The sequence below is a fragment of the Lontra canadensis genome, unplaced genomic scaffold (genome assembly GCF_010015895.1).
Source record: "Lontra canadensis isolate GAN:19392208 unplaced genomic scaffold, GSC_riverotter_1.0 scaffold12, whole genome shotgun sequence".
NCBI classification, from domain to species: domain Eukaryota; kingdom Metazoa; phylum Chordata; class Mammalia; order Carnivora; family Mustelidae; genus Lontra; species Lontra canadensis.
The window spans coordinates 19213338-19229518 of record NW_022631006.1 but is presented as its reverse complement, the minus strand read 5'-3'; the positions used below and the strand labels follow the sequence as shown (position 1 = coordinate 19229518).

The 16181-nt window shown below is 45.2% G+C and overlaps 2 protein-coding genes across 5 annotated transcripts in view; one reads left to right on the top strand and one right to left on the bottom strand.

Moving 5' to 3' along the window:
• The window catches only part of OIP5 (Opa interacting protein 5), a 16089-nt gene extending 15614 nt beyond the window's left edge, over window positions 1-475 (bottom strand). Inside the window, exon 1 of one of the 3 annotated variants that reach the window (XM_032856797.1) lies at window positions 110-475. In XM_032856797.1, coding sequence (XP_032712688.1) covers window positions 110-431 — 322 coding nt within the window. In that variant the 5' untranslated portion in view covers window positions 432-475. The remainder of the gene's footprint in view (window positions 1-109) is intronic. The other 2 variants (XM_032856798.1, XM_032856796.1) reach the window with 2 other exon arrangements.
• A 273-nt stretch (window positions 476-748) lies between these two features.
• The window catches only part of NUSAP1 (nucleolar and spindle associated protein 1), a 31781-nt gene continuing 16348 nt past the window's right edge, over window positions 749-16181 (top strand). The window contains exons 1-4 of one of the 2 annotated variants that reach the window (XM_032856792.1): window positions 749-876; window positions 6431-6499; window positions 12297-12470; window positions 13191-13346. In XM_032856792.1, coding sequence (XP_032712683.1) covers window positions 772-876; window positions 6431-6499; window positions 12297-12470; window positions 13191-13346 — 504 coding nt within the window. In that variant the 5' untranslated portion in view covers window positions 749-771. Of the gene's footprint in view, window positions 877-6430; window positions 6500-12296; window positions 12471-13190; window positions 13348-16181 lie in introns of both variants that reach the window. The other variant, XM_032856794.1, reaches the window with a different exon arrangement.

Here is a 16181-nt window from a genome sequence, read left to right as displayed (position 1 = left end):
CCCCCCCCCCCCAGTCCTTTCCACCACTCGCTCTCGACTGTCCCGTGAGAAAGCGGGAAACCCCTCTCTGGAACCTCCTCCGCCTTCCTCAGACTTTGCCCCCACTCACTGGAGAAGACCACGGCTCCTAGGGACCGCGACAGGTCCCAGGCGAGGTGCACAGAGTCAGCGAGCACGGCGTAGCACTGCGCGCACTGGAACACCGCGCACCTCTCGGGCTGCAGCCACGACGGCAGCCGCGAGCCAGATGGCAGCTCCTCTGCCCCCAGGTTTGCGGGGCCAAGCGGCGAGGACCCGTTCACTACCTGCGTGTCCCACTCCATAGAAGTCGTACAAGAGTGTTTGTCAGTTGTTTTCTTAGCGGCATCACAAAAATCACCCCCCGGAAGCTGTGCACACCGCGAACGATGCCGCCGCGGCCGAGCCGCCATCTTTCCGCAGCTCGCGCCTCCGCTTCGAACACGCACCTGGCCCGCCCAAGCACGATTCCTGCTTCCTCATTGGACATCCTGTGCCGGGGACTCCGCCCCAAAGTGTTGTTGAGGGGTGGGGGAAAACGTGCGTCAGATGCGAGGAGAATCTTCGTTTCTGTTGGTCAACGCCAGGAAACCCCACCTTCCGGGTATTTTTAGCCAATAGAAGTGCAGCATTTTCAATTTAAACTCTCTATAAAATTCGGTTTCGGTAACGCTTAGAGTGGCGCCAGAGTTTTGAACCGTGTTGCCGAAGGTGGAGTACGAGTGAGTACGAGTCCTCACTGTGGTCGCCTGGATGCAGCTCGCCAGGGCAATGCCCTCCCTTGAGGAGCTGGACTCTTTCAAGTACAGCGACCTTCAGATCCTAGCCAAGAATCTGGGCCTCCGGGCTAACCTGAGGGTACGGAGCCGGTAGCGGGCGGGGTTGTGTGAGCTGCCTCTGGTAGACATGGTGGGAAGGGACCGAACGGGTACCCCAGGGACTGAGCCTCCTGTTCCTCCAACTACGCAAAACGGAGAGGGGGCCAAAATATTCACCTTATTTTGAGGCTGATTTTTCTGAGGGTTCACATAGGCCTTGATTTCAAAAGGATTTGTTCGGTTTGGTGTTATTGGAAGTACTCTGAAATTAATTTAGGAAATGCACGCCCCGAAAACTCAGGGATGCTATGTCTAATTCAGGTCGTTAGGCAGTCGCTGAAGTAATTGCTTTGGCTTCTGGGAAATTCGAAACAGTCACAATCCTGTGAACTGTAAATGAGCCCCAAATCTCTTAATACTTTACTGGAGGATCTGGAAGAAAGGATGACTTTTAGAGGACCACCTCGTGGATAAATTTTTATAACTCAGGCCTGACCTAGAATGATCGTTCTTCTGTGTTACTGTTGCGGTAATGTTCTGTTTGCTAACTTTGGTCCTTTGGCCTCAGATTCCCTTCTTTCTCTGTCATCTTTATTTGCATTAATAATTTCCAGCTGCTCTTCAGAGTCCAACAGAAGTATCACTGACTTGACACTTCATGTCCTCCGCTTCAGTCCCTTGGCCACAGGTCCACCCTAGTAATCCCAGGATCCTGTGCGCTTTTAAAACTGTTTAATGTCAGGTACTTTCTTTGAGCATTTGCAGGCTTTCAACTTACACTGTGGTTATTTGTGTATTACATTATCCTCTCCACTACATGTTAAGTTCCTTGAAAAAAATCTCAGACACACTCCTTGGAAGGTCTTTACAACACTAAGTGCAGTATATGGGAGATGCTGAATAGTTATTTTCAGTCATTTGTTGGCAGTACTAGAATAATGCTCCAAATAGTGGCAAGAGAGTTACAGGGGAAGCTTCCTGTGTTCAGAGCTCTTAGCAACATTAAGGCCCTGCATGGAGCAACTGTGTGGCTCCGTGGGTTAAGCCTTGGGCTCAGGTCATGACCTCGTGGTCCTGGGATCAAGCCCCACATCGGGCTCCCTGCTCAGGAGGGAGCCTGCCTCTCCCTCTCTCTCTGCCTGCCTCTCTGCCTACTTGTGATCTCTATCAAATAAATAAATAAACATTAAGGCCCTACAACCATTTGGGTCTCTGAAGAGTCATTGCAACAGAGATCTTTTTCTAAAAGCCCCACCTGTCGTTTGTTCTCTTGAGGCACCTGATCTGGGTTAGCCAATTTATCCCTTGTTTTCAGAGTGGAATAGTGAATGAAATATTTCTGGTCACTACAGACCCCATTACCTACCTAGCACACAGTATCTGGCACACAGTGGGTGTCAATAAAGACTTTTTGAGAGGTACCTATTTTCCAGAAAAAGGTGACCATATAAGGCTTTATTATAAGTGGCTATAGAAAGACGGTTTTGAGACAATTGAAGAAAATTAAACTTGAACTAGTTATTAAGTGAAGGTATTGTGGGCTCCCTGCTCATCAGGGAGTGTGCTTCTCCCTCTCCCTCTGCTACTCGCCCCTGCTTGTGACCTTTTCTCTATCAAATAAAATCTTAAATAAAGGTATTGTTCGTTTTGTTGGGTATAATTATAGTGTTGCATTTATGCCCCCCCCCCGCTTTTTTCTGTACCCAACCAGCTGATCCTGCCTGGAGAAAATCACCTAAGCTTGTTGACTGAACTTATATTTAAACTTATATTTATGACCATAAATCATAAAATGAGCATTTGATCCCCATATGCTTCCTTGGTAGTCATTAACTTTCCCATTTTTGAGGACAATTAAGTGCTGTCTTCTCACATTGGCTCCCTTCCCTCACTTGATGACTTTTCCTCATAGGTCATTGGAAAAATAGATGGAGTCAGCAGAGAGTTTCCTCATCTTTCCACCATCAAACCCTCAGGCCATCCCCCAGCTGTCCCATTGTATTTTATGTTCTTCTAAGGGCAGTCTAGCCATTTGTGCCAGGGATCCTTGTTCCCACCTCTGGGGCTTGCGCACCTGCACTTAGCTCCTCCCCTACATCAATTTCTCCTGCTCAGCGGGCTCATTTCCCTAAAGGATGCTATCAAGTCTTAATAGTCCCCATCTTAGGGGTGCCTGGGTGGCTCAGTGGGTTAAAGCCTCTGCCTTCGGCTTGGGTCATGATTCTAGGGTCCTGGGATCGAGCCCCCCATGGGGCTCTCTGCTCAGCGGGGAGCCAGCCCCCTCCTCTCTCTCTGCCTGCCTCTCTGCCTACTTGTGATCTGTATTTGTCAAATAAATAAAAAAAATTTTTTTTAAAGATTTTGTTTATTTATTTGACAGACAGAGATCACAAGTAGGCAGAAAGGCAGGCAGAGAGAGAGGAGGAAGCAGGCTCCCCGCCGAGCAGGGAGCCCGATGCGGGGCTCGATCCCAGGACTCTGGGATCATGACCTGAGCTGAAGGCAGAGGCTTTAACCCACTGAGCCACCCAGGCGCCCCAAATAAATAAAATCTTTAAAAAAAAAAAAAAAAGTCCCCATCTTAAAAAACCAAAAACCTCTCCTGACCACTTGTCCTTAATCTTCTGCTCAATTTCTCTGTTCTTTTCCACTGAAACGGCTCTTAACAAGGCCACAAGGCTCTGCATCTTCCAAAGCTTGTGATACATCTCTGTCCAACCCTGCTATTTGGTAGGTTTGAATCTTCCTTATTTGCTTAAACCACTTTCACCACTTTTCACTCCTGAAGTCTGACCTCTGCTTACCATCACCAGTGCTGCAGACCTAGGCCACAGCCTGTCTGCGGCTCTCCTGCCTCTATTCTTGCCTCCGGGTAGTTATTCTCTTGTAATCAAGGCAATATTTGAAACGTTGAACACGCCACTATTTCTGCTCAGTGCCCCCGCCATTGACTTGCCTCACACCTAAAATAAAATCCAGACTCCTACAAATGTAATGTGAGAAACTGGGTTTGATCCTGATTTGAAGGGGAATTTTTTAAAAAAAGAAAACAGCTAAAAATTGAGGCAATTGAGGAGATTTGAGGGCTACATTTCAGAGGATTTTAGGAAATTAATATATTTCCTAGGTATAACTTATTAGAGGTTATGTAAGAAAACAACCCTTGTTTTTGGGAGATGAGGCTGATGTATTTAGTGGGAAAGTATCGTGTTGGCTGGAACTTATTTTCAGGTAAGTTGGCAAGAAATACGTTACTATAGAGCTACTATGAGACTGTGTTAATGATTGCTGAATCTAGGTGGGGAGGATAAAATTGTTTATTATACTATTTTAACTTTCCTATGGACTTGACATTTTTTTAAAAGGTTTTTGTTTTAATTTGAAACAGCATGAACAGGGGAGAGAGGCAGAGGGCGAGGGAGAATCAGATCCCCACTGAGCAGGAAGCCCGCAGCATCCATCACCATGCTCCACGCACTGGCTTCCTTCTGTCCTTATAGTTCACCAGCCCACCTCAGGCCTTGGTGCACCCTCTACTTGGAATGCGCTTTCCCACATCTTGGCCTGCTGCTTCTTCGTGTTCACATCTCCATTGAAAAGTCACCACCTCTGAGAGGCCTTTCCTGACCCTCCTACCTCAGGGAGCACCCTCCTCCAGTCCCCAGGTTAATTTTCTGGTAGCCCCTGATATCCTATCATTTTTTGAGCTTCGTTAATAGACCAGCCCACCACGGGAGGTTCCTAGAGAGTGGAGACCTTGTGTTTTTGGCTCATCACTGTCTCTCCTGTGCCTGGAACCATGTGCAGTGTGATCAGTGCTTGTTGACCTGCTGATCCTAACACCTGTACCTCCTGCTTGGCCCTCATGAGCCTCACCCAGAGCATTGAACCTGATAAATGCGCTCACCTGGCTCTGCCACGGGCACCTTTCATCATTGTCATGTGTCTGATGAGGTTTTTGTGGTATTTTAAGTCTGGAAACCTGTACAATATAGAGCCTATGATTAACATTACTGTATGGTCTACTTAAAAATGTGCTATCGTCTTACGTGAAGGGTTCTTAAAACCAACCAAACAAACAAAAGACAAAACACAGAAGGGGTGGTAGGAAACTGTTGGTGACAGAGAAGATTATGACAGTGGTAATGGTTTCACGGGTATATATTTATCACCAAACACATGTCATTGTGTATATTAGATGTCTGTAGCTGTTTGTAGGTCGATCATACCTCAGTGAAGTGGTTGGTGGAAAAAATGAAGAACCAAGAGTGCCTGAATTCTGCCCTAGCAATGACCCCCTTCACGGAGAAGGCCCCAAGAGACATTCAAGGAGCAACAGCAGTAGAAAATAAAAACCACTTTATTACTAGCTGGTGTGGTGCCTGAGACCTTGACGCAGAGCATACTGGTAAACCGGCTGGGGGATGGGCTGCACAGCCTCTCCTAACGCCCCAAACTAAATCCGGATCCCTGCCGTTCTCTCCTAGCCACCTGGTCAAAGATAAATGGTATTAGCTGTGGTGGCAGGGCCTACACTGAGAAGGAAATACCTGGTTCTCAGCTTCCTGAGTGGAAGAAGAGGAAAAAACAACCCAATCAGATTAGTATTTCTCAGGAAGGAAGGGTTTCTCAGGGTGAGAAGAGAAACTAGGAGTCCCTTCCCCCAGGGACCTGGAACCATCCTCCCACCACACACCCACCTCAAAACTGCCTGTGTTTGGAATTCCTGGTCTGAGAGATCCCCACCATGTTACATCAGCTGCCCAAGCCAAGAGCTGGGTGTAATACAGTTTCACTGTTCCTCAACCCCTGTCTTCATACTGACTTTACTTCCTAAAAAGGTTTTGAATCTGTCCCTATTGCCTTAGTCCTGCTCTAGCTCAGGCCATAGTCCTTCCTGGTTTCCTCTCCTGGCCTCCCAGCTGTTTTGCTGGCTTCTGCCTTTCTGCCATCCAGTGCATCCTGCACGTGGTCCTGCTGGAGTGATCATTCTGAGTAATGCAGAACTGGTCACTTTCTGGCACTGCTAGACTCTTCCAACGCTGCCCTTGGCAGGTAAAGCTCCTACGCTTAACAGGCTTACAAGGCCTGGCAGGATCGGCCCCAGCCCACGTTCTCCATTGTCTTCCCTCCCCTTCCCTGAGCAGCTCCATGCTCTAGCCATAGTGAACTTGAGTTCCCCAAACTCCACCCTCCTTCTTTCCTTCCCAGGCAATTTACCCCTTCCCTGTGGCCACCTCTGCCCCGTTTATCCTTTAGACCTCAGCAGCTGCAAACATCATGTCTTCATCTTAGAACTAGTGTGTCCAGTTACCTGCTCAAGTTTATCCCGGCTGTCTAGACCTTGGCCGAGCCCAGCTGTCTCGTGTACAACAGCGCGGGTATCCTTATGTTGGCGCTTAGCCCAGGGTATCTGTTGTCATTGCCTCTTAACCTGTCTCACTTCCCCATTCTTCTGCGGAGCCTGCCCAGAGGACATTTGAGGAATACTAGAACAGGAGAATAATTATCCTCAAAAACGGGAAAGTTAATAACCTATCTTTTTTGCTTACTTTTTTTTGGCCCTACTGATAAAGTCTTGAACTCTCCTGCAGGCAGACAAGTTGCTAAAAGCCTTGAAAGCCCACCTTAAACATGAGGCAAAAAAAGAAAATGAGAATCAGGTAAGTAATATATTTTTTACCACCTATTAAATACTAAGACCATTATATTTAATTAATGAGCAGTAAACACAACCAGTGATGACATGCTATTTATCCCCAAAGAGATCATTTTAAGTAATAATAAATCCTTTGATAATAACTATTTGCTATAAAAAAAACATGCCCAGTAGTGAGTAACCTGCTGAATAAGATGTTCTCATAAAAATGCAAGGGTTATGAATTACTAGTTGCCAAACCTTACCAGAGCTAGCTTGGTATGAGCAAGGAAGGAACAGGATTTGAAGCCCAAAAAATCCACGTTAAGTAGCAGTTCTGTCATTTCTTTTTATGTGATCTTGGAAAACTGAAGTGCCTTTATTCCTAGTTTCCTATTCTTTACAATGGAGACGGTACCTGCTCTACTGAATTGAATGTTACGAAAATGAAATGAAGTAGGGCCTGTGAGAGTGGTCTGTGGTGCTCCGGAAACCAGAGTGGTGGGAGAGGGGCCGTCATGGCTGCTTCAGACCAAAGGTTTTGACAGGGCCTGACCTAGTCCACAGATGCTGCGTTAGGGTGAGGATTCTAAACTTGAAAGAGAGGAAAATCCAGAAAGGCCTTAAGGCCTTGTGCTTTGAAGAGCATTCATTATCTATCTGGAAATGGAGATAAATGTAAATATGAATTGAGAATCCTAGCTACTAACTCTCCCTGTCTTTATCATCTTTATATTCCAAGTTATAAATATTTAAAACTGCTAATACTCAAAATTCTTTCGGGGTGCCTGAGTGGCTCAGTCAGTTGAGAATCCAGCTCTTGATCTCAGCTCAGGTCTTCATTCCAGGGTCATGTTTCCGAGCCCTGCACTGGGCTTCATGCTGGGTGTGGAGACTACTTAAAACATAAACATAAGTGGGGCACCTGGGTGGCTCAGTGGTTAAAGCCTCTGCCTTCAGCTCGGGTCATGATCTCAGGGTCCTGGGATCGAGTCCCGCATCGGCCTCTCTGCTCAGCGGGTAGCCTGCCTCCTCCTCCTGTCTCTCTCTGCCTGCCTCTCTGCCTACTTGTGATCTATCTGTCAAATAAATAAAAAAAATCTTTTTAAAAACAAAAAAAAAACATAAACATAAGTAAAAATTAAAAATGTACAGCAAAATTCTTGTGATTCCAGGTTTAATTAACTTAAAATAGATAACAAAAAAGGATCAATTTTGAATTCTAGCTTTAAGATTTTACATCAACTAAATCTCCATCCCTCTTTTTATATATAACTCTCTTAATGATTAAGAATACATGATTAAGAGGCACCTGAGTGGCTCAGTGGGTTAAAGCCTCTGCCTTCGGCTCAGGTCATGATCACGGGGTCCTGGGATTGAGCCCTGCGTCGGGCTCTCTGCTCAGCAGGGAGCCTGCTTCCTCCTCTCTTTCTCTGCCTGCCTCTCTGCCTATTGTGATCTCCATCTGTCAAATAAATAAATGAATGAATGAATGAATGAATAAAACATAATTAAGGAGCGCCTGGGTGGCTCAGATGGTTAAGCGTCTATCTTCAGCTCAGGTCATGATCTGCAGGTCCTAGGATCGAGCCTCATGTCAGGTTCACTGCTCAGCGGGAGTCTGCTTCTGCCTCTCCCCCCTGCTTGTGCTCTCTGTATCTCTCTCAAATGAATTTAAAAAAAAAAAAAAAGTGATTAGTACCATTGGAAATCAAGACTTTAGTTTGGATGGTAGTTAATAGAGTAATTAATAGTTAATTAGTAGTTAATAGAGTAAAATCATCCCTTATCTATCATATTTCAAATTTAACATCTCAGGGGCCATTCCGTTTTGAAAAAAATTCACAAAAGCATGATGATAGTCCAAATTCAGTTAGGTAAAGAATTCCTAAGTGTTGAATCAAAATAGTAAGCTTAAGGCACCTGGGTGGCTCAGCCAGTTAAGCGTCTGCCTTCGGCTGGGATCATGATCCCACGGTCCTGCAATCGAGCCCCACATCAGCCTTCCCTTTCAGTGGGGAGTCTGCTTCTCCCTCTCCTTCTGTATTCCCCACCCCTGGCTTGTGCCCTCTCGCTCATGCGGTCTCCCTCACAAATAAAATCTTAAACCTTTAAGCCTTTTTTTTTTTTTTTTTTTTGGGAGAAACATGTGCATAAGCGTGTGCAGGGGGTGAGTTAGAGATCGGGAAAGAGAATCCTTAAGCAGATTCCCCAATAAGCAGCACTCAGTCCCAGGGCCCCGAGATTGTGACCTGGGCTGAATTCAAGAGCCGGCCGCTCAAACAACTGAGCCACCCAAGTTCCCCTCAATAGTGAGCTTAGATGGGAAGACCTGATACAAAAGAGTTGGTTTTTCTAAAGTTGCAGGGGGAGTCAACACAGCCCAAGTGCACAGCAAAGAGATCACTGATGCTACCAATGACAGATGTGTAAACTTCCAGACCCCCCCCCCCCCAAAATCCTCCCGTAGGGGATGCACAGGTGTTGATCCTATCTGAGTGAGTGGGACATCACACCTTACAGAAGACTTATTCTTGTACTTCGGGTCAGCCTTAACTGTAGAAGTTGGAGCAGCTTGGTATGTGGGTTCGCTTGGCTGTGTTCCAAGGACTGCCTTGTCTGAACCACGGGTCCTCCGTCGGTCTCGGAGTTAGGCAAATCTGTTACAGGTGCATCACGGTGCATTGGGAATGAACACCTCCCTGATCACTGTCTGCCTCCCAGACTAGCCTGTGTTTAAGGTGCATGGGATTAAAACCAGCGATGTTCAGGACTGTGCCAACAGACATCTAAACAGGACAGTTCTGACTTCTTCTAATAGGGAGTCCCTGCGGGAGGGCTAAATAAGCACTTTAAAAGTGTCCCTGTAGTCCAACGGTACGAGTAACCTGAGGGTGTCACTTGTATAGTGGAAGCAGCTTCTTTTTCTTCACCATGCCTCTCCAGGGAGTTGGGAAGCAGGATCCAGATAGCATCTTTCTCCTCTCCTGTATCCCCGCCTTTGAACTGATGTTTTCACCTGTCACTTGCAATGAATTCACAGGTGCAGCTCGGTGTGCTGTACCCCACTCTTCTCATTCCTTAGCTCCTGTACCTTTCCTTGCCATTCTTCATCCTAGACCTTGCATCACTTGCAACTGTGTCACTTTTGCAGTATTTTACCTCTGTCTAAAATCTGCCGTTCTGCTTTCTAAGCCTCCTTATTCTTGGACTTCCACATTTATTTTATATTGTGGATCTTATTACAGGATATATGGGTGAGTCATTTGAGGAGATTTTTACAAATAGTGGTAGTTAGCACTCCTCATACTCCAGGCCTGCTCAGTCAGCTCTCAGAGGGTGGGGTCCAGGCAGCCCGGTGCAGTGGAGTAAAAATAGGATACAAAGCACTCTACCCACCCCTGCCACACACACAGCACCAGGTGTCGGGACCAGGTAGAATATTGGAAGTCTTCTCTGCAAGGAAATTTGATGGCATCAAGCTCCGGCTTCTGTCTTCTGGCATTCAGTGGTTCCCTTGCATAACAGCCTCCTTCTCGAGTAAGGACCCTAGTGGATCAGGTCCTGCCAGATAAGGCCCTGCCACACATCCAAGCCTCTGATGAGGTCTGCCTTGTTTTTTTGAAATAGGATAGACAGCCAACAGTCACCAGACATTTGAGGGGAAGGCTGCAGTGGGAGAGAGCTGAAGATAAATAAAACGAGGACCCTAATGGAGACCCAGATGACCCAGAAAACAAACAAAAAGCTCTAAGAAAAAAAGCCTTTCAAGAACTAAATGATTTATCAACTAGAATCAAACTACACAGACACGGCACAGATGATTCAATTAAGGTTACATAACAAGCTATAAATGTTAACAAGTTAGAGAATAGATGACATTGAGCAAAAAAGGAAGACGAGGTGAAGGGAAGTATAAGGATTCTGTACTTAGATTTTACAGGAGGCTTTGTGTAGGTGTGGGACAAGATGTAAAGGTTTCAGAGTCCTTAGGGGAGCAAAGGTAAGAGAGTGAAGGAGTACATTGCTCTTGGGAGGAAGATGGGAGAGGAGCGTGGGACCAGTGAGCTAAACTATAGCCCATGATAGGCACTGAAAACAGCTGCTGCAGCCACAAATGCATAGGCACCCCCCCACCCCGGCAAACCCCATGTGATCTGTAAGTGACCACCTAAAGTGAAGGAAGCCCTAGAAATGGAAGGGCTGGGGTGGAGAAGCAACTGCTTTCCATTAGAATCTCTTCAGTACTTCTTTATTTTTTTTAGCCACAGGTGTATTTCAGATCAGCTCCTGATTAGAATTTAGTGTAAAAACAAAAACACCAGAAGCAAATCCAACCTCTCCTTTATACTGTGTAGGTAAGAAGACAGGCCTTCTGCTGTCTTCTCCTGTCTTCTGCTGAAGACAGGCCTTCCTCATACTCATGATCATTTCTCACTTACTTTTTTTCCTAGTGCTTCCATAGTTTCATTTTTACATTTAAATCTTTTACCCAGGGGTGTCTGGGTGGCTCAATCAGTTGGTTAAGCATCTGCCTTCGGCCCAAGTCATGATCTCTGGTTCCTGGGATCGAGCCCCACATTGGGCTCCCTGCTTGGCGAGGAGCCTGCTTCTCCCTCTGCCTCTGCCTCTGCCTCTCCTCCTGCTCATGATCTTTCTGTATCTGAAGTGAATAAATAAAATCTTTAAAAAAAAAAAACAAAAAAAAACTTTGACCCATCCAGATTGCATTTGTGTGTGAAAAAACAATCAAGTTTCATTTCCCTCCCCACCAAAAAGATAAGCAGAGTTAATTTTCTCTGCATCATGCATTGAATCATGAATCTAGTCTCTCCCCCCCCCCATTATTATAAAGTGTAACTATTATCAAACAATGTGTTCTTACATAAGCAAGTCTATTTGGGATAATCTGATCCTTGTACCACTCTGTTCTAATAATGGAGCTCTTTTAGTTTCTGTTAGTACAGGTGTCATTCTTACCTTCCTTTCTTATTCTGGCCTTGGACAAGTTACTTTAGACTCTCTAAGCCTCAGTTTGCCTCTCTGTGAACTGGGGATAATGTTAGTGCATATCTTATAGGCTTTGAGGAATAAGTAAGATAACCCATGTAAATATCCCAATGAAGTTGTGATATTAGCTGTAATTATTGGAACATACTGCCTAGTACTCTGCTTTGTGTATATTCAAAAGAAAATTAATACTAATTTGCTTACTTAGTCATATTAAGAAAACTTTGAATTCTTTCCTAGCCTAGTTTTTAAGCTGGGGTTATTAAGTGTGATCGTTTTTTTCTTTTTAAGATTTTATTTTTTGGGGCACCTGGGTGGCTCAGTCATTAAGTGTTTGCCTTTGGCTCGGGTCATGATCCAGGGATCCCGGGATCAAGTCCTGCATCGGGCTCCCTGCTCAGCGGGAAGCCTGCTTCTCCCTCTCCCACTCCCCCGCTTGTGTTCCCTCTCTTGTTGTCTCTCTCTGTCAAATAAATAAAATCTTAAAAAAAAAAAAACAAAACTTTATTTGTCAGAGAGAAAGAGCACAAGCAGGGAGAGCGGCAGGCAGAAGGAGAAGCAGGCTCTCCACTGAGCAGGGAGCCCAACGCAGGACTCGATCTCAGGACCCTGGGATCATGACCTCAGCTGAAGGCCAACGCCTAACCTACTGAGCCACCTGGGGATCCCTGATTGTTTCTTTCCAAAGGCTCTCAAATTCGTGTTCTGGCCTATACTTTAGTACAAGAGCGTTTTAAAATTAACTTTTGAAAATATGTTTTCTATTCAGTTTAAATTCTGACTTTTCCTGAACACTGTAACTCTAAAAATAGGATGTGGCAGATGAATGTCTTTCTTTCCACGATGGAAGTCAGACCTCTGCATCGTCCTGTGAGGAGGCTGAGCTGCAGAGCCATGGCCAGGAACAAACTGAGATGGAGCCGCTTGGTCATGGCACCAAAACCAGGAGAAGGTACAGGACAGTCCTCAGGAACCCTGACACTCAGGTGAATGGACGTGTGCAAATTCTGACCACCACCTGTGCCAAAATTGGTATATTCTTGGGAAACTTTCTCTTTGAATTTCCTTATGATACCAAACAGTCGTAAACTCTGTGCTGTGAGCTCCGTGAAAGCATAGACCCAAGTCTAGACGGGTCGTCACACCCTGGGTGATGGCACGTGGGAAGTACTCACTGAGGAGTAAGCACAAATTCAATATGGGTTTAGGAAATATGAAAGTGAGGGAAGTGCTCCCCTAAGTGAGGGCTGGTAAGAAGGAAAGAGAAACCAACATTAGTAGGATTCTTTTTTTTTTTTTTTCCAACTGGCCTCAGACCTAGTGATCACTCTTCTTTTGGTGATTCAGTAGAATGGTCCTGGGATTAGCCAGAGCCTTCCCTCAGTTACTTGGAGAAGACTCTGATTTTACTTTTTATTCTCTCATTCAAATGTAACTTTATAGGACATAGTCCTAATTTTTATTTTCTAGCCCCATAGAGTCCCTCAGCCATTAGACTATCCATTTACCCCTAGAAGAGCTTATCTTGCTATTTAAGCTTTTCAGTGGGCCCTAGTAGGTCCTCTTCCCAGCTCTGCCACTCAGAAATCTAATTCTCTCCTACTTTTCTTCCTTTAGCCCCTTTCCAATGTGGGTGCCGATCTTTGGAAGGCAATGGTGACTTTTCATCATTTAAATCCTTTCTTCCCTTTTAATATTTGTGGCAGGATCATTCAGAGATAAAAGTAAGTGATCACACTGAATTCCAGAATCAAGAGAAGCAGGAACACCAGGATCTCAGAACAGTTGCAGAAGTGCCTTCACCACCAGATGAGAGCCAAGGAGAGGAGAATGCCGTTTCCTCAGGAAAAAGAAGAAGAAATGGTATGCCAAATAAGGAAAACCAAACCGAAAGCCTGAGATTCCAGGGGTATCCCTGTGCATTCATTTCCTAGGACTGACCTAAAAAAGTACCCCAAACCAGACGCTTTGTCCTCCGGTCCTGTCAAGGTCACTAAAGGTTAAGACTTGCACATACCATTCTGAAGAACACAATTCAAACCAGAACACCATGCTGTAAAACTAAGTGTTCTACAGTGACAGCTGAAGTGAAAACTAAACATAGTCAACCATCAGGTCCTCTTCAGTACTGTTGTGGAAAAACCAGGGTAATAGTGGTAGCTGGACAGTTTAGGCAAGTTGATATCTATGCAGATAAAATGTGGGCTCTCCTCCTCCCCACCAGCTCCTTCAGGCCTGCTCCAGACACCAGTGCACGGAGCTGCGTGCGTGCCTGCTACCCCATGACTCCTGAAGGGGAACCGCAGAGTCTCCCTTTAGTGGGTGGTGGGGGTACTTTTATTTTGGTAAATGTATACTTTCCTTAGTTTCTAACTTTCTAAAAACCTCTTCCCCAAACTGTCAACTAAAAGTTTGTTTCAAGGAGACCAGAAACCTTGAGTTCCCCCAGACCCAACAGGACCGGGGGCTTCATGAGTTCCTTGCCCGGGAAACCTGCCCACTGCGTGGTGTCTCGTGTTCGCTTCCCCGCAGCAGCCTTGTCTGCGCCGCAGGGCAGGGCCTGATGGAGGGGGAGAGAGAAGGCGACCCACTCCCATGCCCTCCATGCAGTGATGTACAGAATTTCTAATGCTGACCCGTTCCTCCTTCCCCAGAATTTGGACTGTCTTACTAAATGTTGACAGTTCCTGGAAGTAGAGCTGCTGATTCTGATGGAGACTGGGAGCCTGCAATTTTTTTTTTTTTTTTAAGATTTTATTTATTTATTTATTTGACAGAGATCACAATAGGCAGAGAGGCAGGCAGAGAGGAAGAAGCACGCTCCCTCCTGAGCAGAGAGCCCGATGCGGGGCTCAATCCCAGAACCCTGGGATCATGACCTGAGCCGAAGGCAGAGGCTTAAACCACTGAGCCACCCAGGAGCCCCAAGCCTGCAATTTTTTAATCAACACCCTGAGGAATTAAGATGCATATGCCTCCTAAGCCCAGTTTAAAATCATGATTTAGAGCAAGATACAAAGAAATGTGACCAAGAGTCAGAAGTGGGGGTGGAATTACCAGCATCCACCCCATCTTTTTGTCAGGGAAATTTAGCTGCAGGACCTGGTTTCAAGAGCATGGAGAAACGGGGGGACACATTAAGTTCCCCTAATGAAACACATGCTATAGGGAGAACAAAAATCGGATCACATAGTTTCTGGTAAGAACTTTTTTTTTTTTTTTTTTTTTTTTGACTTTTTATTTTGACATAATTTCAGAACAGTACCAAGTGTTGCTATGTTCTTGATCTCCAAAATGTTAACATTTTGCAGCATTTCCTTTGGTCCTTCTCTATTTATATTTCTATACACATATGCATCCATGTAGGTATTGTCTACATTTTGTTCCCTGAGAGTCAGATGCAGAAAAGTGTTCCTTTAGGCTTTAGGGGCACCTGCCTGGCTGGCTGAGTTGGTAGAACATGCAGCTCTTGATCTCAGCGTTGTGAGTTCGAGTCCCACGTTGGGCTTAGAGCTTAATAAAACAAACACAGGATTTTCTCGTACAAGTGTATGGAGTACAAAAAGCTCATTGGAAGGGGTTCATATTCCACGTATGCAATTAACCTTTAAGAAACTACTGTTGTGGGGCGCCTGGGTGGCTCAGTGGGTTAAAGCCTCTGCCTTCAGCTCAGGTCATGATCCCAGGGTCCTGGGATCGAGCCCCGCATCAGGCGGGCTCTCTGCTCAGCAGGGAGCCTGCTTCCTCCTCTTTCTCTGCCTGCCTCTCTGCCTACTTGTGATCTCTGTCTGTCAAATAAATAAATAAAATCTTAAAAAAAAAAAAAAAGAAACTACTGTTGTTGGACGCCTGGGTGGCTCAGTGGGTTGAAACTCTGCCTTCGGCTTGGGTCATGATCTCTCGGTCCTGGGATTGAGGCCCACATCGGGCTCTCTGCTCAGTGGGGAGCCTGCTTCCCCCTCTCTCTCTGCCTGCCTCTCTACCTGCTTGTGATCTCTCTGTCAAATAAATAAAATCTTTGGGTGGGGGGGAGAAACTGTTTGTCAAGTGGTACTTAGCATTGTATCAGAAAAGACTATTCACTGTTCTCTGAAAAGGCTTAATATTACAATACTCTCCCCTTTCAAACACCTGTTTGTGGCAAGATTTGTTTTCATATGTACTTCAAACAAAAAAATACATCATAATATAGTGTATGCAAAGGCAGATAAGAGAATCCAGCTGTCTTTAAGTCAGACATTTGGTAAATGGTGAAAATATACCACCTTCTCGCTATTTTTGTCTTAGAAATTTTAGCCATTTTTCGTGTTTTTGTTAACCTATAACAAGTACATTTTTTAGTGTATCAAATTCTTTAATGTTTTAATTGTAATGTCTACTGGCACATACTGATAGAATGTAAACAAAAATAGGGGGAGTCCTTCATAATTTCTAAGAGTCTAACACGATCCTGAGACTAGAAGTGCAAGAATTGCTACGCTGTTCTAGAGATGACGTCATTTAGGTTTCATGAGTTATTCTAGTCATGCCCATTAAAGCAAGGAAAATCTTGGTTCTGGGAATTCAGTGTCCTATCTCTTTAGTCTACTTTAATCTAGAACATCTTCAGATGTTCCTTCGTCTTTGAGGATTTTTGTTTATTTTGGATGTTTACATTTTTTAATACAGGCCAGTTTTGTTGGGTCCTTGGCCTTGGT